Source organism: Triticum aestivum, chromosome 2B (genome assembly GCF_018294505.1).
Source record: "Triticum aestivum cultivar Chinese Spring chromosome 2B, IWGSC CS RefSeq v2.1, whole genome shotgun sequence".
NCBI lineage: Eukaryota > Viridiplantae > Streptophyta > Magnoliopsida > Poales > Poaceae > Triticum > Triticum aestivum.
The window spans coordinates 786084531-786103014 of NC_057798.1; the positions used below are offsets into that span (position 1 = coordinate 786084531).

At 43.8% G+C, this 18484-nt stretch overlaps 1 protein-coding gene across 1 annotated transcript; it reads left to right on the top strand.

Annotated features, from left to right (window-relative positions):
• Positions 1-758: 758 nt before the first annotated feature.
• LOC123047406 (pyruvate kinase, cytosolic isozyme) lies at positions 759-5162 on the top strand. Its single transcript, XM_044470949.1, has 3 exons — positions 759-1144; positions 2673-3134; positions 3994-5162. The coding sequence occupies exons 1-3, from the start codon at positions 875-877 to the stop codon at positions 4804-4806; spliced, it is 1545 nt and encodes a 514-aa protein (XP_044326884.1). The 5' UTR covers positions 759-874; the 3' UTR covers positions 4807-5162.
• Positions 5163-18484: the final 13322 nt, after the last annotated feature.

Sequence of the window (18484 nt, forward strand, 5' to 3'; positions counted from 1 at the left end):
ACCATCCTGCCACCATCACCTGCACGGCTGCAACCACGGATTTCATACGGGGCGATGCAAGCCATCTAAGCCACTTCCGCGCTGGATCTGGGCGACACACAACATGCAAGTCCCACCAAAGCCGGAGCGCTACGAACACATGACAGCAAACGCCACCCGCCGCTCGGCGGGATCGCAATCCGACCCACATTTGGCGGGGGCCAGAGACCGGCTATCCACCAGCTGGCCACAAAGAGCACGCACCGAGCATCAATAGGGTCCCATAGAGGCCGGCAGCAAGGGGGAGATCCAGGGGCGACGACTGTGTTTCCCTCGTCGCCTAGGGCAGACGACGCGAGAGTCGGGTGATGAGATACAAGTGCTGGAAAACATTTCTATTCTCCTAGAATACCGCCCATGAGAAAAATATTTCTAATCCCTCTAAACGCTCTTATATATCTTTACAACGGAGAGAGTATCTATTTGTTTTTATTTCCAATATATACCATTTTTTTAGGGATCCAATATATACGATCTTAAATGGTGGAGAATTTTCCACTGCAACTTCTTCCCCAAGAAGAAGACGTGGGAAACGGGGGGCTGACGGTAACGGGAGCGAAGCACCGGTGGCGGAGAGCGGCCGCGTCCACCTCCCCACTCGGCCCGGTGCCCAGACCAAACCACGTGTCCACAGCCACAATCCCGTCGTCCTCCTCCCTCCCTCCGCCTCTTCGCCCACCGAATCGCCCCCCCCGAAATCCCCCACTCCCATTCCTATAAAACATCCACCCATCCATCCCCGTCCGCGACCAAATCCAAATCTCATCGTCATCCCCCCGCACCCCCAACCCAACCCCTCCCACCCCACCTCCGGCGACCGGATCGGCAGGGCGCGATGGCGAACATCGACATGGCGGCGGTGCTGGCGGACATGGACCGGGACGCGGCGGCGGACGCGCGGACGCCGCGGACCAAGCTCGTGTGCACGCTCGGCCCGGCCTCCCGCTCCGTGCCCATGCTCGAGAAGCTGCTCCGCGCCGGGATGAACGTCGCGCGCTTCAACTTCTCCCACGGCACCCACGAGTACCACAAGGAGACCCTCGACGCCCTCCGCCAGGCCATGCACAACACCGGCATCCTCTGCGCCGTCATGCTCGACACCAAGGTATATAGCACCCCGACCCCCGACCCCGTCTCGATCCCCCCTCTCCCGCCCCGCCGCTGGCGCGGCCTTGGCTCGCCGGATCGGGCCGTTCTGTGGGGTGGATTCCGTTGGTTTTGGTTTGAGGGTGGAAGGCGTGGGCTCCGATCTACTACTGATCTGTCGATCGGGGGTTCGATTGGGGTGATCCGGAGGCAGCCGCATGTCAGCAGCATGGTCGGATTAGGATTACGGCTTTGGTGATTTTGACTTTTTGAGGGGCTACATTTAATGCTAGTACTAGTACGTACATGTGTGGTTGGTTAGATTGGCCTCAGGGCTCTGCCTTGTCGTGGAAGGTTGGATCTAGGATTGATTGGGCTGCTGCCCATTTGCGATGCTGGTGAAATGGAATCAATCAATATATCATGGGATGGCATGTAGCCTGACCCGCTGTGGCGTGGCCTGCGCGGTTGCATCCGTGTTGTCTTGTGTTGTGTTGTCGCCGGCCTCCAGATCCTGCTGCCATCATCAGCCGCCACAGCGCAGCTGATTGCTCAGTACTGGAGACGGTTGCGCCGTAAGACCTGGTTCCGAACGACCTGCCTGCTGTATTTATAATACATCATGTTAGTTAACACAAGTTTTGCATATTGTCGCCGTGTTGTTCAGTTACTTTGTTCACTAGTGGTTTCACTGTGTGTTTAACTGACCAGACATTACTCGTAAATACTCCCTCTGTACCGAAATACTTATAGTTGGGGGAACTTGTACTAGTTTTCCCCAACTACAAGTTCCCCCAACAAGTATTTCGGTACAGAGGGAGTATATTTGAAGGATGGTTCAGTGGCTGCTTATTCCAGATCTTGGTGTTACGGTATTGCTGGCTCTCATAGCTTTTGTTCATGCACACAAATAGAAGGAAGCCATTGGTACACTTATAGAGAGGTTTTATTTGGTAGTAACAAAACATGCTCGAGTAGTTGTTTATTACTCCCTCCGTCCCATAATATAAGATCATTTTGTAAGCTAAAACAGCTTACAAAACGATCTTATATAGTGGGACGGAGGGAGTACACAATAATGGCTTAATGCTTCAACTCATTTATATAACTAGTTCTTCATCTTGTGGTGCTTATCTTCGCAGATCACATGTTTAAATTTAATGGTTTTTATTTCTTACACTCCCTCTGTTCACTATTATAAGATGTTTTTTCTTTTTGGATATTTCAATATGGACAGACTGAAATGGGTGAACAAATACACTAAAACGTGTCTACATACATCCGTTTTAGAAAATAGTTAGAACATCTTATATTAGTGAACTGAAGGAGTACTTCAGTAAGCTCAATGCGACCGGTCCTTGCAATCAGGTGCTGTTATTGCAGTGTTTTCTTTTGGTGACCATTTCATTTAATATTTTTTTGCAAAAAAGGGAAGACCGTTTCATATGATGTGTAATCTGTAGCCTACATTCTGATGGGTTCTTGTTGGTAGGTGTTTGAGGGCATTATATGATGATCTGTACTGAGTATTTTCTTCATCACTGCAGGGACCTGAGATTCGTACTGGATTTTTGAAGGATGGTAAACCAATCAAACTGACAAAGGGTCAAGAAATCACTGTTTCCACTGACTACGATATCAAGGGCGACACGAACACCATCTCCATGAGCTACAAGAAACTTCCTCAGGATGTGAAGCCTGGGCATGTCATACTATGTGCTGATGGTACCATCTCCTTGTCTGTTCTGTCTTGCGACCCAGCAGCTGGAACTGTCAGATGTAGGTGTGAGAACACTGCAATGCTTGGAGAGAGGAAGAATTGTAATCTGCCAGGAATTGTCGTGGACCTTCCTACGCTGACGGAGAAGGATAAGGAGGACATTTTGGGATGGGGTGTGCCTAATGACATTGACATGATTGCTTTGTCATTTGTCCGCAAAGGATCAGATTTGGTGACCGTCAGGCAGCTTCTTGGACAGCATGCAAAGCGCATCAAGTTAATGTCAAAGGTTTGTATGTTGTTACTCTCAGCTGTTTTATGTGTCTTCTTGGTGTTCATTTTCATGTCCTTGCTAAACTCTTTGATATTCTCTGCAATGATGAAATGTTTCTGCATGTTAGTTAAGTAATAAGGCAACCATAGATGATGTTTTTTCTTACATTGAGGTTGAGCTGCCTAACTGTTTTGCAGTTAAGTTTCTTGTTAATATACTTAATACACAATGGATGAACTCCTTAGCTCTTCCCTGTGACCTGTTTCACATGTGCTCCTGTTTGTAAAAAACATTGTAGTCTTATTCTATGCTGTATTAGGCAAAAGTACACAATTTATTCTCTTATTTCTGCTTTCCTTACCGACACGCTTGCTTAAACCTGGGACAATTAGCTGAGCAAGTTTTGCCTCTTTTTTAGTTAAGTACGAGGGCAACCATAGATGATGTTTCTTTCTTACATTCAGCAGCCTAACTGTTTTGCAGTCGAGCTTTTTGTTAATACATACTGGAATTCTCCATTCTGGAACCCATGAAATCTTTGGCTCTTCCTTGTGGCCTGTTTCACATCTGCTCCTGTTTGTAAAAACATTAGGCAAAAAGCCAAAAATGCACAAATTGTTCTCTTTGTGCTTTCCTTAATGAGCACATTTGGTTAAACCTTGGGACAGTTAGATGAGTAAGTTTTGTCTCTTCTTTTGCTGCATCTCCCCTGATAATGTTTTTTTTCCTGGTACTTGTGAAATTGTTCAGATTTACTAGGCTTTGTTTGACTGCCATGTTGACAAAATCTACTGTATATATATGTACATATGCGCTTGCCTGTGACCATGTTCGTTATGGCGTTATGTATCTGACTTCTTTCTTGAATCTGTAGGTTGAAAACCAAGAGGGCATTGTAAACTTTGATGACATTCTGAGGGAAACCGATGCCTTTATGGTTGCCAGAGGTGATCTTGGAATGGAGATTCCAGTTGAGAAGATATTCCTTGCACAGAAAATGATGATCTACAAGTGCAACCTTGCTGGCAAGCCTGTGGTCACAGCGACCCAGATGCTTGAGTCAATGATCAAGTCCCCGAGGCCAACCCGTGCCGAGGCTACTGACGTCGCAAATGCGGTGCTTGATGGAACTGACTGTGTCATGCTCAGTGGTGAAAGCGCTGCCGGAGCATACCCTGAGGTGGCTGTGAAGATCATGGCGCGCATCTGCGTGGAGGCGGAGTCTTCCCTGGACAACGACGCCGTCTTCAAGGAGATGATCAAGGCCGCGCCCCTCCCGATGAGCCCGCTGGAGTCCCTCGCGTCCTCGGCCGTGCGAACCGCCAACAAGGCCAGGGCCACTCTGATCGTCGTCCTGACCCGTGGCGGCACCACGGCGAAGCTGGTGGCCAAGTACCGGCCCAGGGTGCCGATCCTGTCGGTGGTCGTCCCGGTGCTGACGACCGACTCGTTCGACTGGACCGTCAGCTCCGAGGGCCCCGCCAGGCACAGCCTGATCTACAGGGGCCTGATCCCGCTCCTCGCCGAGGGCTCCGCCAAGGCCACCGACTCGGAGTCGACGGAGGAGATCCTCCAGGCGGCGCTCAAGTCGGCCGTGAAGAAGCAGCTCTGCAAGGCTGGTGACGCCGTCGTCGTCCTGCACCGCATCGGCGTCGCCTCCGTCATCAAGATCTGCACCGTCAAGTGAGCGCCATCGCCGGGCGCTCGGCGGCCCTTGCTGCCGTGGCGAACTCTCTGTTCTTGTGGAGACGAATTGATAATCGCCGTACCGTCCGTTGCAGTTTGTTGCATAGATCCGATCCGAGCTGGTAAATTAGGAGGGAGAGGACTCCGTTAATATAGAGCTCTTTTATTATTATTACCGTTGGTTGATATGATATGCCCCCTGTAGTATGGTGTTTGGCAGGTGTCATGCCTGCACAAATTTTTCTCTAATTATTATTAGTTGCTGCTGCTGCTTGTTGTACTCTGAACTCTCAAGTACTGGTTTGGTAGTGATGTCGATGCATGTGGTGATAATAAGATTTTGGCATCGTGTACCGAGTCGTAAGCTCAAGGACAATTGCGCGTCTACACCGCAGTCTCTCGAAGAAAGAATTATTCGCTGTGAGGATACTATCTTTCGAAATCATCAGAGGTAATTTGATGGATTTCTCCAGGGAGATTTGATTGGTAACTCAAGATACAGTCTCACACTACAGATGGGAGTGGGACAGAGCGCCAGAGCAGAGCAAACAACAGAGTGAGAGGCGAGCTCCGTCGCGCGCGCGCCAACCAATGTTGGTTTTAGAGAATAACTATGTTTGCGGAAATTGTTTCTGTCTGAAAATTGTGCACGGATTTTCCGTGAACGCGTAGAGAAGGACTGAATGGAATTGAAAGGGAGAGCAGGAAGCAGCGAGTATGGAGCTCATCTTCAGTTAACGTGTTTAGAAAAAAAAAGGTATTCTCGTTTGTCGCCAAACTTTTAGCTTGCCACGACTAGGTACAACTCAATATACCAACCATCAACCGGCCTGACCACAAAAAGGGACGAAAGGAGTCGGATGGCTTCGAGAGTTTCTCATGTGCCGCGTGTGTGTAGCACTGAGTTAGATAGTCTATAGTCTATAGTGTGGATTCACTCATTTTACTCCGTATGTAGTTTATAGTGGAATTTCTAAAAAGGCTTATATTTAAGAACAGATGGAGTAGATAGAATAGGAGCACAACATGGTTGCCAATTTAGGCTAGCGGCTGCTGTCGTCGTAGCTGAGAAGAAGGATGCTGGTGCCTCGTGTCCACGTATGAGTTGGTCAGGGCGGTAGTGTGGGGAAACCCTGTCTCACTGCTGAGAGATGGCTGCCTGCCTGCATTGCATTGCAACACAACAAGATTGATGATGCAGCAAGCCAGCAACCAACAAGAAACATGCGTTGCATGCTGGTACACTGGAATTATTTCTCCAGTCTTTTCCTTCTGCCTCTGCATGGAACCCAGGACCATTTCTCTTGTATAATGCCATGCCGTGCAAGGTCGGTTTTTTCCGGAAGGGGCCGGAACAACCGACTTCCGGATATCTAAACAATGTCGCGGTTTTTTGGCTACAATGTTTAAAAGAATTTCAAATTTAAAAAATTATCATCAAAATATGTAAGCATTTAACTCATTGTATGACGAACTACTTGTTGTTGCTCCAGTGGTCAGCACGCTTGGTAAGGACGACCAGCACGACAGTCCTTTGTACTCCATCCGTCCGGGTGTATAAGTCATTCGCGTAGTTCTAGGTCATCGATTTGAGGAATTAAATATGTGTTATATGTCATGAAAAGTATACCACTAGATTTCCACACGGATGTAGTTTCTAAATATATATTTTTTGTCACATATAATACATACTTAGATAGTTGAATTATCGACCTAGAACTACGCGAATGACTTATACACCGGGACGGAGGTAGTAATTGTTCATATTTCACTCAGAATGGAGCGCAAGATGTTCCTATCTTGCTTAGCCTGAAGTTAAATTTAGCGAAATAAGTGTATATCAGCTCTCACCTTTCACGAGACGATAGATCCCCTAGGAACTTGAAAGTGGTTTCGCTGACGTGAGACGCTAACCAGGACTGCATGTTGACTTATACTCCCACATCATTTAGGAACCCACAGAGTCAGCGTCTTCAACAATCTTTTACTAACAATTTTTCCCTTTTATCTCTATGGTTAAAAAAGGCTGACCATTGTCCCTCCAATGGGCAGGACGACGTCATCACCACCCTCCTCTCCTTTGCCTTGCCTCTGGCCAAAATTCCATGACCCGCACCACAACTTGCTCTTGCCTTGGCTAGGAGCACGACGAGGGGCACACGAGTTGGATGTGTTTCAGCTGCCCCACCCTTGCTCCTTTCTCCACGGCGGAACCACTCTGAATCTATTTCTTCCCTTCCACCAATTTTTTCAATGGACGACCCCGCGCGCCCTACCTGACCTCCTGCTGTGCTAATTTCACAAAGATGAGGGGTGACCCACAAGTGTAGGGATCGCAACAGTCATCGAGGGAACTAGTTTAACCCAAGTTTATTGATATGACACAAGAGGAGCAAACGAATATTTATAAGCCTTAAAAGTTGAGTTGTCAATTCAATCACACCTGGATAGATAACTTGCTTGGCACAATTTATTAATAGCAAAGTAATATGATAGCAATAGTAGTGAAACAGTAACAAAAACAATAGTAGTAACGATATTACAATAAAGTAATAGATTGCAGCAGTAGTAATTGTAAAGAGAGCAACAATATCGGAAAGCGTGGGCATGGAAGTAGAAGGTGGGTTTTGTTCAGACGAGATTCAATATCTAACAGTCATAACATAGAGCGATAACAAGTTAGCTCCAATCCATCAATCATATGTAGGCATGTAGTTCATATATAGTTGTACGTGCTTGCGATAGGAACTTGCACAACATCTTTTGCCCTATTCCGTTTTAGCTGGATCCTAATGAAAATTAATGGTAACTAAGGACCACCTTTTAATAGAGGACCGGATTAAAGCATTAACAATCAATGAATATGTGTAATTATCAAGGAAAGTCATCCCTGTTGATATTCCAATTATTTTGACCTTGGGGTCTCAGGCTCAGAATGATGCATACAACTTGCAGGTATGATCCAAAATACAAATATATTTGTGAAAACAATAGGGTTCAGACCTGAAATCATGGCACTCGGACCCTAGTCACAAGCATTAAGCATACAAAGTCATTGCAACATCAATCCCCGAACATAGTGGATACTAGGCATCAAGCCCTAACAAATATGATATCTATTACATAAGAAATCTCATATGATTCTCATCTACCTCCATGTGCCTACAAGGAAATTACTCACATATGGGTGGAAGCATCATGAGATTGTTGTTACAAAAGGGTTGGTGATGACGATGGCGACGAATCCCCACCCCGGGGCCCAAAACAGACTCCAGATCGGATCTCCAGAAGAAGAACAGAGACGACGACGCTCCATATTGTAAAATGCATCAGAGACTTTCTATGATTTTTTTCCCGAGATATATGGGATTTCTAGGCGAAGGAATAATTGTAAGGCGGTGCTCGATGGCCCCACGCAACCACGTGGTGCGGCCAGGGGGACCTGCACCAGCAAGCCATGTGGAGGCCTAGTGGCTCCCTCTAGTCCATCTTTGGTCTGCTGGTCTTCTTATTTCTGGAAAAAAAATCTTCAAAAAAACGCCGTTCAATTTGGAGCACTTTTATTTATGCATAAAAAAAACACCATGACAATTCTGCTGAAAACAACGTCAGTCCGGGTTAGTTTCATTCAAGTCATGTAAATTGGAAGCCAAAACAATAGCAAAAATGTCCAGATAAGTAGATACGTTTGAGATGTATCAATAAACTATCTGATCACGCCCCCTATATGGGTCCTTAGCGAAAGCCAAAAGCCATCGATATCACTTATTGCCAAGTGTCGATGGTAGATGCTCCCTCTAGGGGGAGTCCCTAGCTGACGCTCGTTAGCGTCAAGCGGAGGAGCGTTCGCTGAAGGTAGATGCTGATGGGCTGGCCCATTTGAAGGTCTGGAGCTCGAGAGCGTGAAAATAAACGCCAAAAATAAACCGCACCAGCAGGAGATCGAACCCATGACGTCCCAACTCGGGAACTCAAGAACCTAACCAGTTAAGCTAATAACTTCTACTGGTTTGGAAGCACCGCGAGGTTTTAAAGTATAGAACAACTTTTGAAATTTTTCGAACAACTCAAGAAAATTGAAAACAAAAATAGAAAAGGTGACAAACGTGAAACCCTTTTTAAAACCATGAACAATTTTTAAAATTTGAACAAACTTTTCGAACAAGAACAATTACTGAAAAGTTGAAAACAATTTTTTAAAATATACATTGAACATTTTTGTAACATACGCTGAACAATTTTTAAATATGTACTGAACATTTTTGTGATATATCCCGAACAAATTTAAAATATACATTGAACATTTATGTAATGTACGCAGAACAATTTTAAAATAAATATTGCACATTTGTGTGAAATATCCCGAACAAATTTAAAATATACATTGCACATTTCTATAATGTACGCTGAACACATTTTGAATTGTGTACAAAATTTTAAAACCTTTGTGATTTTTATGACATCATGAAGAAAATAAGGAATTTTAAGCTTTTTGAAAACAAATGATGAAAATAAATACGAAAAAGGATAAATAAAAAGAGAAAGAAAAAGAAACAGAAACAGAAACAGAATTTAAAAAACATAAACAATAAAAGAATAAAGAAACAGGAAAAATCAGAAAACCGGCAAAGAGTATAAAAAACCGGTTTAGGGAACCTTCTAGAAGGTTCCCAAAACCGGTTTGCCTGGCAACGCTTTAATTCGCGAGGTGGACCGGCCCGTCGCGCGCAGCTGGTCGAGCGCTTCAGCGAAGCCACTCCTCCTGGACGCTCGCGGGCGTCAAATAGGATCCACCCCCTCTAGGGTCTGGTGCATGGTTGTGGCGTTCCCCCTTCCCCCCGGCCCAAGGTTGGTTCATTCTGTGCGTACGCAGATCAGACAATGCTTTGGGCGGCATGGGCTTGGGGCCTGTCGAGGCGTGGGAAGGTGAGGCCTTCCTACCGGTCTCTTTAGTGGTCGGTGGTTGCACACCTAGGGCGAGGGAGGATACGAGGCCATGGATGCCCCGGCAGCGGCCCTAGTGGGCTCGCGGCTGGCTCTCCGACGGGAAGCATTGATGCAGGTGTTGGTGGTGTGCTTCGACCATGTGGACTAGATCGGCAACGTGCCTCGGCGCGAGGGTGCCAGTCCAACCGATATGTACATGACAACTTAATCAGGATGGAATAAAAAAAAGTTCAATGATCAAACCCCTGATATAACTCTTTTCCGATTAACATCTGATATTACTCTATATCTCAGGATAGAAATATATCTCAGAATAGAAATATATCTGATATTACTCAAAGAGTAGGTATTGGTAGATACTCACAACAGTAATCACCCTGTAAAATATCTAAAAAATGGCCCTATCTACATGCCATCAGCGCATTTGTTATAAAATGTGACATGAAACACCTAACACTTCGTTTGGATGTTGATATTGAGGCCCAGATATTGATATTGGCATTGAATTTCCCGAATTCCGCTGTTCAGATGGTCAGGGAATCGAGCCCACCGAATTGGCCCAAAATATTGAAGGCCCGCTCTGAAAGCCCGCGTCTCTGTTCCCCAATTCGAAAGGGGCGAGCTAGATTTTCGCTGGTATTCGGGAACGAGCCCGCGACTTACCGCTTCAACCGCTCCACGAAAGGAAAGGAAAGACTCGAGCGAGAGAGGAGGCGAAACAGAGGTGCGGCAGAGGAGGCGAACAGAGGCGCGGGAGCTCCCGGTGGCGCAGGTCAGCCCCTCTCCACCGTCCTCCTTCTTCTCTTTCCCTTCCGGCGGATCCACTCCTCATGCATCGCTTCATCCACTCCTCCCCTTGTGCATCGCGCCATCCACCTCGTGTCGTCACCTCCCCGCGTGGTCGCCGCCCCTGGCCGTCGTCTGGCCGCCCCCTCCCTCGCTGGATTTGACGGCGACCTCTCACCCCATGGCCACTTCTCCTCAAGCCGGGCCACTTCTCCTCAAGCCGGGCCACTTCTCCTCAAGCCCCATGGCCATCGTCCCCTATCCCCAACACTAACCCTAACACAGAAACCCTAATCCCTTCTAATCCCCACCCATATGTGTTTGATTACTCATATATTTTATCTTTTTATGAACAACAAGTCAGTGGATGGTCTGAAGGTTTGGATTGGAGCATGGATCCCCAGCAGGAAGATCAAAGGTAATTGAAGAACCCATCATTGCTTTGTTAGGTGTGTGATGCTTGATTGGATGTGCAATTTGTTTCTGCATTGGATGTGCAATTTGTTGAACCAATCTGCTAGTTGTAGAAATTTTATTTCTGTCCGTTTAATGCTTGATTGGATGTGCAATTTGTTGATTCATATGCTGTAGAAAAGATTGATACCTAATTATTTAATTATTGTGTAGTGCCATGTTGTCAGATCAAGTAGACATGATTTCTTACATAACTGAAGAGAACAAAAGGAGAAAGAGGAAAAGGATAATCTTAACAGAACTTTACTTTGAATCGGTTCTTCTTGGAATGGCATACCTTATTTCACAGAGAGCACCTCGTTCTTCAGCTAGTTTTAGTGATGATGAGCAAAAATACACACTTAGGAAGTACTTGTTGAAAGATATGTATGATGGCTCAGAAGTGGCATGCTATGATCAACTACGTTTAACGAAAAGAAACTTTCATGATTTGTGCACCATGTTGCGTGAGAGGTGTGGTCTCCGCCGTAGTGTGTATGTGACTGTGGAAGAAAAGGTTGCCATGTTCTTTCTAGTGGTGGGACACGGTCTGAAAATGAGGTTGCTTCGAGTGGATTTGGTTGGGATTGGGTCAATAACAAGCTACTCATGGATAGTGACGATGTGTGGAACAAATATGTTCAGGTAAAAAACGACGTTTAATTAATTTATTCTATGACATATATACATGCAAGTGATTTACTTTCTATGTGTATGTAGGCTAATGTGAAGGCAGCTTGTTACAAGAACAAAGAAGTGAAGAATTGGGAGGCAATTTGCACAATATACTCCAAAGATTATGCAACCGGTGAAGGTGCAATGGCAGGTGCTGCAACTGAAGAGCAACCAATAGAACCAGACGTAGTAGGCGTTGAAGCCTCTCCCGAATTGCCACAAAAAAGGCAGCGAACAGGCGATGCTATATTGTGAATGTTGGAGACATGAAAGGTTCTTTCCAAGATGCTATGAAATCACTTGAGCCTCTAGAACTGCCCAAGGTTACTCCTCCTCTTGAAATCCTTGCTGCCCTTGAAAAGATCCCAGACTTGGCTCGTTTAGACATGTTGCGAGCATATGGTAAACTTATCCTTAGTGAACGCTTATTTCAAGCGCTTATGGAGTTGCCCATGGAGTTTAGGAAGGAATGGTTGTTGATGCTCAATGAGAAGAACAACGTTTGAGTAGTTTCAAGTGCTTAGGTGTTGTTTCTTTGTTCCATGTAATAGCTATGAACTTGCTGGACCAATTACAGTGTTATTGCTACATGTATGAGACCTGAATTTCCTATATTATGTGTTGTTGGCTAGGTGCTGCTGATTTATAAGTGTTGCTGATGTATCAGTTCTGCTGCTGTTGTATTTGTGCTGCTGTACAAGAGTTGATGCTGCTGTTGTGTAAGTGTTGCTGCTGTTGTATTAGTGCCGTTGTACAACTGTTGCTGCTGTTCTTTAAGTGCTGCTGCTGCTGATATGTGCTGCTGCTGCTGAATAAGTGCTGCTATGTATGTGCTGCTGTTGCTGTTGTATAAGTCATGTTGATGTATCATTGTTTGTTTTGGGTAAGTGCATCCACTTTATAACAATATTTTTTCATATATAATCATTCAAAAAAATATTGCAAATACTTTAGTTTCAAACATTACATCAGAGTTCAGTTTTCATCATATGACAGTTGATCAATTCCAATGTAGAGAATGACCATCCAAACAAGCTTCCGAATTGAGCCTGTCATTAGAATTCCAACTGGCAATTCTGTGCGCATCCAAACAACATAATTTGGGTTCAATGTCAATATCAAAGTCAAGCAGATTTGATATTGGGGCCAATTCAATTCCATGGCCCTGAATATCAACATCCAAACAAAGTGTAAGCAAGGTTTGGTATGATAGAAACCAAAAGCAGGCCATAGCAGTATTAGTCTCAGATAACTTATTTACACTGTTTTTCATACTGCATAATAGTAAACTACATGGTTGACTGTTAGATATATAACTTTGTCCACACGCCTTCATCCGATTTGCTTGATATATAACTTTGTCCACACTCCTTCATTTGATTTGCTTGCATGTTGCAACGCATGGATCTGCTAAAGGACATGTCATGTTAGGCAAACTATTCAAATAGTGCGTCTCATGGACAGCGAGGAACTAATTTGGTCTGTATGAAAGAGAATCACTTTGGATAATATTAAGTGATCTGGATACAATGTAGCCTCTTTAACATAAAAGAATATAAAAGATGAAATTAAATTTGTTTTATGTTAGTATTCTACAAGGCACCTAGAAAACATAATAAGCCTACTATACATAGATATCCTCCAAGATTTTCTTTAGGCACAAAACTTGATTACACTATGATCTCATCTTATTATGTGCCTAATTATTTAACACTGACAAACATGATTGATCTAGTAAAGGTGCACAATTTCAGCCAAGATTAATGTTGCAAGGTAATTGTCTTGGCACCAAAGCAGTTTTTTGGCACAAAACTCTGATACAAAAAGGGAAAGAGATAATCACAAGTGCACATCCTTCTATCTAAGGTCACATACAACAACAATTTGAACATGTACTATTAGGAAATTGAAACCTCTCTGTACACATACTAAGAAAGGTACTAACTTCCTAAATAAAAGAAATTGCTAATACAAAAACCAAAATACTGATCCGACCTCGATCTCTAATTATAGTTGCAGCACACATTTGACAATATATTTCTACCAAGAATTATCTTTGTTTTGCATAATAAAGTAATTCCACACTTGGAATGCGTCGATACATCACCATCTATTTTTTATGCCAGTACAACTGTTCTGAATCCATTCGACAACAAACTATACCTAGAATGCATCAGACCTAAGTAAAATAAATGGGGGAGGGGTAAAATCAGGTACCTGAACACTGAGAGAACCTGCCGCAAACCGAACCATTGCCGGCTAGAAAGGTGAGGCAGAATCAACACCCGGATTTGTACCTACAAAACCAATTAGGAAGCACACAAACAATGAATAAAGTTTTGATCCCCTGACACGTGCTAAAACTTTCTAAGATAGTAGTAAGATCTATTTATCGGTGCACCAAATCACTACTAAAAAAGCAAGAATAACCAATGGTTCAACCATATGTGAGTACCTAAGAGTAGGCTGCTTTATCATGGAAGGAGGCTTTTCACTGATAGACATGGCAGGAGCAGCCTAATTTCAGCCGAAGAACACCTGAGATAGGACACGACAACAACAATAAAAGAGGGAACAAATTAGCCATAGTGTACTTGTACTTCCACACACCTACAAAAAGAACACATGAGAGTAATAAGGTCGGGGAACTGTACTCTAAATAATTCTATAGCTGCACGAAAACTTCCAGGCGAAATATTTGAACCCAAGCACAATGCAAGCAGCAGGACTACTGTGGGGAGTTTCGGCTATCAGATGTGCCCTGCCTTCTGTCGTGACCGTCTATTTTCATCTATGGATTTGACCCTAGAAACCTAGTGGGGAGCTAGCAAGACGTGTACACTTTCAGATAAGCCCGGTGGCGAACGGGAACAGTCAAACACCATAAAAGGTAAAATGGGTACCATGGTAAAACCTACACATCCACTACAAAAATATGACAGCAAAGCTAGACAAATCCATGCATAAACTGATAACATGTGCTTGATATAATAAGAGATACATGTGTAGCCTAACAGTATATACAGTAGGGCTCACAGAATATTGAAATTACAAATGAATTGTTATTTCTAGCCTTTTCATTGGAAATATTGAAAAAATACATTCTCTGAAGACACCCTTTTCAGCAGTGTTCACATGCATAGAATAAAAAAATAACAATATTAACAGTGTATAGATACTGCACTAACCAACAATACTCCAATTAAGCTAATATAATGTATCTCTTTGTTCAGGTCATGAAGCAAAGAATAAAAGACTTGTATGCACTAATGTATACCTCTAATTAACCACCACATGTCACTTATACATTTGTGCATAAATCAAGCATCCGTCCACGACTTCAAATGAACCTTAACTGCCATAGTATCTAAAAAGCTTCAATATCATTGAAACAATATCTTCCATCACTTGAATTGCCCAAAGGTGAAAGCCATTTAGGATAAAAGAAGTCTAGATCGATGAAATCATCACAATAATCCAGTTCACTTGGGAGATACCTGCAGTTCCAGAGAACAGTGAAGCAGTCAAATATAAATAACAAATCTCAAATTACTGAAACACCAATTTCACATGATAATCCAGTGAATATAGGTATATAAATAGTACAAATAAACTGGAGAATGTATCTAAAAAAGAAATGGGCTCACCAGACCTGGGGCATCAATGTGGCAAATAGACCATTCATCATTTGTAGGAATGAAACTGAGGCAGAAAAATATGAATTGTGGTACGGGGAGATGCTAGAGAGAGCAGGTTCAGAAGGAGCACAAGTTCACCTGGGACTGAGACCTTTGATTTGGCGGCCATGGAGCAAAATCCCTAGGCGAGCAGGGTAGCCTTGCTCGATGCTATGAAGAAAAAGGCCCAAATCAGCTCACTTGATTCACTAAAAAGAAGAATCGAGATAAGATCAAAGAACACTAACCTGCAACAACATCACAAAAAGCCTCAAAATGCATAGGACAGCGACCTAGCTGGCAAGGGAGGCGTCGAATTGGTCATCTGCTTAGTGGTGGTGGCGGCCCGTGCTCCTCCTAGCCAGTTCCTCGCCAGGTAAGCCATGACCTTGTTCGGCTCCATGACGGTGACATCCTGCAATCCAAGACGAAGCAGCGGTGAGAGAGAGAGAGAGATATGAACAACACCACACATGTCAGGAGCAAAATTCCTACGCAAACGACACAAACCAGATCTGGATGGAGATGAAGAAAACCATAAGAATAAGAGAAGGGGAGGAGGGATGCATGAGAGAGACGCTCATTCGCCATGGGCTAGACCACGGGTACCTCGAGGCCGAAGATTCTCTCTAAAATAAACCAACATCATTTATCAAGTATTTTTTTAGAAAGATTTTCTCTAAAATAAGACAGCATCATTCATCAAGGCCACCCAGTTCGCCGGTAAAACCAGAGGAGAGAAAGAGGAAAAAGGACACATATATTTATTATATTTATAATCTGTACATATATATTGAGAAGAAACAAGAGCTCCGAGTTGAGGTTCTTCTTCTCTGCACCCGCCCGCACGCACAGCAAATAAAATCATTATTTTCACTAAGATCTCACAAGGGAACATGAAAAACTATCAGGTACCAGCAAATAAATAAAAGAGATCTCCCTGACCAAGCCCACACTCTCACTCTCTCCCATAACTTATAAGAAGCCAACCCAATAGTAGCCATGCAGTTGAAATTTTAGAACAACAAGCAAACACCATGATGATGCACACAATCAGGGAGGGAACCAAGCCTACCAAATCGAAACACATCGGGGATTGAGAGGGAGAGAGAGAAGGAGAAGAACAGGGGCAGGGGAGGAGACCTTGATATGGCGTAGCTGGACCAGGCGCGAAAGATGTGGACGCCGCCATCAGGATCAGCCCCATACATGGTTTAGACATCGAAATAATCCATGTTGGTCATGTGGCACAGCAAGCCATAATCAATACACCACAAAGAAACCAACAACAAATTAGTTATAAGAGAAACCAACGACATACATCACTTGACTAAATACAAAATGGAAGAGCATAAAATCTGCAGTTATAAGAGAAATAATATGGGCACATGCCTTTCTTCGATATCAAACAAATATCACATATCATAAGGCAGTTATAAGAGAATGCATCAAGCTTAAACAGGAAGTCTGAGATGACAACGCTGCTACACACTGTATATACACATACCTTCATTGTCAACTGATGTATATCAGGTTGTTGTTACTCGGCCCTTTCACAGTGTGGCTAGCTCGTCCGGTTAGCTTTTTGGCAGGGCGGTGTTTCCCTCAAAATCTAATCATACAGAAAGTCAAACAAATTTCACACATCGCATCATTGTCATAAGAACATGCACATAGGTTAAATTAAGAAGTCAAAGACAAATGGATTTAAAAAACCATATGTTTAGAACAACCAACCATTATTTGTAAGACAGTGCATGCACTTTTGTGCCACAAAGCAATCTTATAATGTTGAGGGAGACATATAAAATTAGTTGCCACAAACACAGACATGAACAAACTAATAAATGAATACCAATGACATTGCTCAGAAATTCTTCGAGACCATCACAATTATTTCAGTGCTCGCATGAACCTACCAAATGTGCTGGTCAACATTTGCATCATTTAGAACATAAACGGTCAAGTTTGATTGATACCTAATATTTTCATAGATCAACATAAACAGTCAATTCGTTTAGGGGAACCATGCAATGCAAATTTAATGGCCTGATTAACATTTATAATATGATAAATCGTGCAACAATAGTTATGGGACGACACTCAGCTCCATAAGATGATGAGACTAATGGTTTTCTTATGTTTCTCTCCATGATGATGATGATGAAGAAGAAGAAGAAGAAGAAGAAGAAGAAGAAGAAGAAGAAGAAGAAGAAGAACACACCTCTCACTCTCTTGCATATGACCTCCTTGCAAGAATCATTGAAGAGCCCGAGAAGCTCGTCGATGGCGGGGAAAACGGGTGGCGCGGCATCGAGCAGGGGCGGCGACGATAGCCAAACCACCTCGAGCACCACGGTCCAGAAGCCAAGAGCATGAGCCGACCAAAATCAGAATGGATTAACCAGGAAACCCTAGACAGATCCCTAAAAACAACAAAGCCCTTGATGAGCACATATGCATCACAAAGGGAAAGACAAACAAGGGAGCAAATAATCACCTCAGCCATCTCAGAAGCCCACTCGGTGTGCTCCCTCTCCGGTCGACCCGCAAGACAGCCCCAACGCCACGCCACGCCACCGTCCCAACCGTGAAACAGACAGAGAAGGAAGATGGTAAAAAACAAGCGAAATAAAATATAGAAACGATGAGCGAGAGGGAAGCCACCTGAAGAACGGTTCCTGCTCGGAGTTTCCTTTTGTTAACATGGTTCTTGACAATGGTGGGAGGCACAAATGACATAATGATTTGGATAGATTGGTCAAGGGTAGTGAGGGCCAATAAAAGAGTGTTATTACAATACTTACTTTACAATTCAATTGCAAGTTGCAACTGGAAATGTGCAATCCTATGTCTTACACGATAAAACATTCCACTTTGCTTCTCATTTATTTTTGTGTTTACAGTGATACTAATTGTGCTCCCTGCTCGCTCCAGATGAATATATGGACAATAGTTGTCTGTGGCGGTTTTTGTTTTGGTTTACACAAGCAATAAAGAGCAATTAGAGATGATACTTCTTTCCCAGCCTTGATTGTTTGCTTCCTGTGCATGCCTTATAGTATAAAATATTAAATACATGGTTCATCAAGGGCATATAGATAGATGTGTTCATCAGGCATATCCTAAATGAAACGGAGC

Coding starts and splice junctions, on each gene's coding strand:
- LOC123047406 (XM_044470949.1), top strand. CDS start 875: ATGGCGAACATCGACATGGCGGCGGTGCTGGCGGACATGGACCGGGAC. Junction 1,145..2,672: donor CCGTCATGCTCGACACCAAG/GTATATAGCACC, acceptor TCATCACTGCAG/GGACCTGAGATTCGTACTGG. Junction 3,135..3,993: donor GCATCAAGTTAATGTCAAAG/GTTTGTATGTTG, acceptor TTGAATCTGTAG/GTTGAAAACCAAGAGGGCAT.